The sequence below is a fragment of the Poecile atricapillus genome, chromosome 1 (genome assembly GCF_030490865.1).
Source record: "Poecile atricapillus isolate bPoeAtr1 chromosome 1, bPoeAtr1.hap1, whole genome shotgun sequence".
NCBI lineage: Eukaryota > Metazoa > Chordata > Aves > Passeriformes > Paridae > Poecile > Poecile atricapillus.
The window spans coordinates 134032174-134038173 of record NC_081249.1 but is presented as its reverse complement, the minus strand read 5'-3'; the positions used below and the strand labels follow the sequence as shown (position 1 = coordinate 134038173).

Genomic DNA, 6000 nt, shown 5'->3' with positions numbered 1-6000 from the left:
TGCACCCCAGGATGCTGTTTAGGAGGTGGCAGTGAGTTTTAAGGGATGGTGCTCAGGTCTGGGCGGTAGTGCTCCTAAAGCTTCCCAGCACCTGCCCCGTGGCTCCTACCTGTGTGTAGGAAACTTTGTTGTGAGCTGCTCCCAGAGAGCAAGAAGAAGGGGAAAACAAAGAGATAAATAAGAACACATATAAAAAAGAGGAAAAAAGAAAAATGGGGGGAAGAAATGAGAAAAAAATGTGTGAAGATGAAAGAAAGAGGAGGAAAAAAGAAATAGGGAGGAAAGGAAAAAAGGAAGATGGGGAAGGGAATAATTAAATAAGGGGGAAAGGAGGGAAGAGAAAATTCAAAAGAGGAAGAAAAAATAAAAAAATTAAAAAGGTGGATAATAGAAAAAATGGGGGGGAAGCAAAAAGGAAAAGAGGAGTTAGGAAAAAATAGGAAATGGGAAAAGTGGGGAAGAAAAACGAAAAAAAAAAAAAGACAAGAAGGGAAAAAGCACAAGAAAGGGGAAAGCAGCCGAGCCCCCGTCTGGGGAAGGCAAGGGGGGCTACGTGTGGCAGCCCCCGGCCCTGGGGCGTGTCCAGGGCGTGTCCAGGGCGTGTCCAGGGCGTGTCCAGGGCGTGTCCAGGGCGTGTCCAGGGCGTGTCCAGGGCGTGTCCAGGGCGTGTCCGGGAGGCGTTTCCGGGGCGGGGCTCGGGGGCGGGGAGCGGGGCGGGTTTTCTGCTTGCAGCCGCCGCCCCGCTCGAACCGGCAGCACAGATTTGGGAAAGCCGTCGCCATGGGAGTGGAAGGCTGCACGAAGTGCATCAAATACCTCCTTTTCGTCTTCAACTTCATCTTCTGGGTGAGCGCAGGGGTGCGGGGAGTGGGGGCTGAGCCCCCCAGCCTTTAAATAAGAGGGCTGCAATATGGCTCGTCTGCCTGAGCCTGGGTTTAGCCTCCTTCTTGCCCCCCAGCATTGAGATTTGCTGTCTGGGGTGTGCCTTGGGGACTGCATCTTTTTCTTTTTTTTTTTTTTTTTTTGAGGGCGGAGGGGCTGATTATACTTTGCTTTTTTATTTCAGTGCATGCGTATGTATGTAATTGTACGTGTATATCTATTTATGTCTGTTTTTAAAATAGATATGAGAGGGGGAGGTAGAATCCTAGGATGGTTTGAGGTTGGAGAAGGCCTTTCAGATGCTCGCGTCCAGCGGCTGCGGATGTTTATGGGCGGAAAGGCGGGGGGCAGAGCCGGGGGGGGCTCCCGCAGCCCCTCTCGCTGTGGGTCTGCGCTGGGGAAAGCGGCGCTCCCGGCCGGGAGGGAAGGAGGGAGGGATGCAGGGATGCTGCCAGGCGGAGGGAGGGGAGGAGGAGAGGGGAGGGGAGGCGCCGGCCCTGCCGCCCGCCGCAGAGGAGGGGGCGTTCGGCAAATCCGGGCGATTTGGGGCTGGCTCCGCGCCCCCCGCCCCGCAGCTGGCGGCAGAGCCGGGACCGGCCGCCCTGGCCCCGCGCCGGGGACCGCTGCCCCCGCCGCCCGGGAAGTTATTTTAGGATGCAAATTCTATCCAGGCTGCCTTTCCTGAGAAAGTTTCTCGTGAAATAATCTGTCCAGACGTGCGGCTAATTTAGCAAAAAGCGGCGTATCCCGGTTTCCCTGCAAACCGGGTTTGTCCCGGTTAGAAACAGCCTCCGGCAGCCCGAGGTTGGCTGGCAAGAGTCCCTCTCTCCCTGCTCCTGCGCTCGGGGGCAGCGAGATATGCCCGAGCAGGCTGCTGGTTTCGTGTTTTAAATACTCTGTTTTCCGTTCCACGGAATGGTTTTTTGTCTTGGGAGTGAGTCCAGCCCCACCCTGCCGGGCAAGGCACCGCTTGGATGTCCCTTCTCCAGTGCCCTGTGCCCCTTGTCTGTCATTCCTCTCTATTGTCGAGCATTTGTTGTTTTGGTTTTTTTTTCTCAATGCTTGCGTACAGCAGCAAGAGGGGCTGGAGAAGTAGGAAGGGGCCCGATGGCTTCCAGAGCAATCCCTGCTTTGGCACCTGGAGTTGCGCTGCCTGGCTGGAGCCTCTGCCTGCTGGCTCCTCCCTGGGGGTGCCTGGGGCAGCTCTTTGGCGTCCCCAGCCTCGGGAGGGGTCGGGTTTAACCCAGTGGGTGCTCACTTGAGGCCTGTTCGCCTTGTTTCTGGGTATAACACTGACCAGGGGGAAGATGACAAGCTCTGGTAACAACGGCGTTAATTGATACCTGATGTGTTGCCAGCTCCGTGAATGAAGGACAGTTCTGGGGTGTTTTTTTTTAACCTTTTCCTCCACCCTTAAAATGGCCGGATGGAGGCGGGTACGGTTGTCTGTGAAGTGTTGTTCCTTCCGAGTTATCGTGCTTATCCCAGGTTTTTTTCTTGCCTTCTGCTCCCGATTTCCTGCCATTCTTGTCGAAGAAGCTGCCGGCTGTGCTTGCGAGGGAGGAAGGGTCTCCTGGGTGGCAGAAAGGATGCTGGGGGCTCTGCACTCCTCAGCGACATCAGTTGTTCACCTCAAAGTCTTGCAAAAGAGCTGATCTTTTATAAATGGGCATTTTTCTTGCAAGAGGAATTGCCAATCTGTATAATTTCCCCGTTACGACTTTCTGGTGCCTTGCCCTGCCCTTTTGGAGGGTGCTCCCTGTGAGTGGGGGGTAGATGCTTCAGTTCCTCTCCAGGAGAGATGCCTGTGAGCTGGGACCCACTGGCTCCCCAAAACAGCTCCCAGTGCTGGACTTGCTAGTCCCCTCACACTGCCTCCTGTGCAGACTGGGAGCCTGGACTTCATTAGAACTAAGAATGCTTTCTGTGAGGCTGGCCAGCTGAATGGTGGTTGAATACCAGAGCCTGGCATTTACAAGCCCTTTTGTGTCGTTTTTCAAACTAGTAGTTGAGGGGAATTTTAGGTTTACCACAAAGGCAGGTTAGCTGCCAACCCGGCACCCCCAGCTGGGGAGGGATACTGTGGTTAACAGCAAAGTGTGATGCTCCTTTTCGCCAGGTGGCATTTTAAGGACAGAATATGGTGCTGGGCACCCTTGCTGCAGGCTGGCTGTGTTGGGAAACCACCTCTGACCGCAGGGAGGTGTGAGACAGGGCACCTGCAGCCCTTTAGTCCTGCCAGCTGGTTGTTAGGCAAGGGCTGATGGGCTCCCCGTGTTTATTTGCTTATGATTTGCCTTGTGCGCAGCTGACGCTGGGTGCTATTGATGAAAACAAGCCAGAGGCAGAGCCCAAAGTTTGGCAGGCACCATGCTGTGCTGCACAGGAGCTTGCTCTAGTGCCCAAGAGGAAGAAGGAAGCAATTCTCAGCCTTAATTATTCTGATAACTTTTTTATGTAGCCCTGCTATCCTGCTGCAGTGTAAATAAACTGACACCCCTCTGGCTTCCTCCCCCTGCCTTCCCCTGGCGGCACAGGGGGAATTTCACAAGACAGCTGTGTCGAAAAAGGAAAAGGTGACCCCGCTGCCAGCTCCTCATTCATTGTACCTGAGATGTTTCAGTTTTATTTGATATTTTGAGGTATTTGGGATTGCTTTTCCTTTGTGCATGCGTTCTTGAAGAAGATTCCCAGATCGTGCTTGGTCCAAGGTGGCTCTTGATGGAGTTGTAGCTGCTGCATGGACCAGATGTACAAAGGAGTGCCTGTCCCAGGAGAGAGGGCCCCCACGTGTTTCACAGTGGCACCCACCTACTAAAGTAATAGAGGAGGCCATGGTCAGCACCTGGGGGCTTCACCTGGTTAGCAAAACACAGGGCTGGAAAGACCAAAGTTCTTCTTTGCTGCCAAGATGTCCTGAAACCTTGGGCTGTTTGGTGGCGAGTGGATGCTCTGCACTGTGAGAGGGAGCAGTAGCTCTGGGCAGTTTGGCTGATGTGATGGGCAGCCCGAGCAGGGCTGGGCATCTGGCAGGTGGAGCTGCTTCTCCATCCCATCCCTAGAAGGTGTCTGGGCTTTGACTGCTCTCCTGAATTTTCCAAACCCGATAGCAGATAGCTCAGTGTGTGGGGGTGAACTGACCACTGCTGCAAAGAGTCCCTGGGGAGGCCAAAGGAAGCCAGCAAGCTATTTTAAAATATAATTAAACATAACCAAGGAGGAATTGACTTGCTTGGAGAAGGATCGCTCAAGCTTATTAGCTAATACAGCCCATGGCAACTTTCCAGGTCGAGAGCACTGCTGGCTTCCCTAGCAGAGAGGTGTCTAATTAAAAGGAAGAGCTTGCCCCTAATGCCGTTTTCCAGGCACTGTCTAACTCTTCTGTGTGTTGAGGGGATGTCGTAAAGTCTGGGTGCAAAGGGAAGGAAGGGCAGCAACAGAGGGAAGGTGGAAGTGAGAGTCTGTCTTGACAGGGGTGGTTGAAAGGGAAGAGGTAGAGGAGCAGCCTGTTTTCTTGTGCAACACCGGAAGATCTGTTAACTGTCCCCTGGAGTCTGCAAAGCCTGTGCTGAGGTACCTGCTGTTGGTGATGGGAGGTGACACTGTGGGGAGCTGGCAGCTCTCTGTGGCGGCTGCCCCATGACCCTCCCATGGTGGTGAGGAGGCTGGCTCTGGGCCACTGCTCACAGCTTTAAATGAAGAATGGGAGATCTCATGGCTCCTGTAGCTCTGAAGCACGGGACTGACAAAGTCAGACATCTTTTTGTGGGCGCAGGCGTGGGCAGAGCACTGCTCCAGAAGCACTGGTGGTAGCGCCTGGCTGGTTGTGCTGCTGGTCTTCCTGGGAATTGCAGAGAGCCTGGCGAGCAGCAAGGACCTCATGCTGGCCCAGCATCTTCTTCCACAGATTTTGTGTGGTATCCTGGGACAACGTACAGGCCAGCAAATTTCGGTGTGTGTTTGACCCTGCAGCTACTTAATACGTGTCTTTGAAGGGCAAGGGAGAGGTTTCCTTAGCAGGCTCAGTGCCTACACTCGAGTTATGTTGCTGATGTCTCTCTGGTATGTTTTAGAGCACTCTGTCAAGTGAACACAGTCTTTCCATAACCTACAAAACCTCTTCTGAAGTCTCTGTGTGCAGAAGGTTTTTTGAAGAGATGGGTGCACCCTGCCTTATGGGGGTACCTGACTGCACTTAATGGGGAGGCTGCAGCTGAAAGGAGGGAGTGCTGCTGGCTGGAATGGGGATTGCTCTGTTTTCCTCACATTATTCTCCTATCAGCCACTGTAATACTTATCTTCTGCAAGAGCATTAACAGTGAGAGACACTTTGATCCTGCACTGTGGAAGTGCCTTTCACTGTACGAATAAGAAGGGAAAGCAGTTGTATCACTGTTGTAGTTAAATGCTTATGTATGGGGCCAAATTAATTTTAAAGTAATATCTCAAATTGTTTTCCTCTCTACTGAGGGCAGTTAAACCCTGGGAAGTGCTACTTCTGTCTGCAGCAGAGATCAGGCTGGGGCAGGCTGGGAGCAGCCTGTGGGCACGGTGCTCCCCATCATAGGATTTTGGTGCTGGATTCCCATTCTCCTCCCATCCATCAAGCTTTATTTGGCCTCTGGCATGCTGCTCCTCCGGGACTGTTCCTCTGGAGCTTGTTTTGAAAAGCTCTGCAGTGTTGTAGGGCTGGTAACTATAGGCACCAGTGGAGAATTTGCTCTGGCTGGCAGCTCTATTAATAGCCGTGCTGGAAGGTGTGCTGCTGGGAGCAGAGCAGGGCTGCAGGCTGCTCTCCTCCTCCTGCCTGCAGGGCATGGTGCTCTTCCCAAGTGCCTTTCCTGCAATTCCTGGGCAGGCCTTGCCTGCAAACTTTCAGGCTGACCTTCAGTGGCCGTGGAGCAGCATGGCTGTGGAAGGCAGCAGAAATGCCTTGCTTGTGCTGTCACAGGGTCCTATCTGCTGCTCCTGGCTGTCAGTGCCCCTGCCGAGATAACCTTTTGTTGTGTGCCTGTCACACTGCAACTCTGTGTCTTGTTGAAGTCCTTTCCCCTGCTTACAGCCTCCCAAGGGGCTCCAGGGCCTCCCACAGCCCACCCACATGCAGCACAGCAGTGA

At 53.5% G+C, this 6000-nt stretch overlaps 1 protein-coding gene across 1 annotated transcript in view; it reads left to right on the top strand.

Annotated features, from left to right (window-relative positions):
• Positions 1-688: 688 nt before the first annotated feature.
• CD81 (CD81 molecule) overlaps positions 689-6000 on the top strand; it is a 33045-nt gene continuing 27733 nt past the window's right edge. Inside the window, exon 1 of the mRNA XM_058835046.1 lies at positions 689-846. Coding sequence (XP_058691029.1) covers positions 781-846 — 66 coding nt within the window. The 5' untranslated portion in view covers positions 689-780. The remainder of the gene's footprint in view (positions 847-6000) is intronic.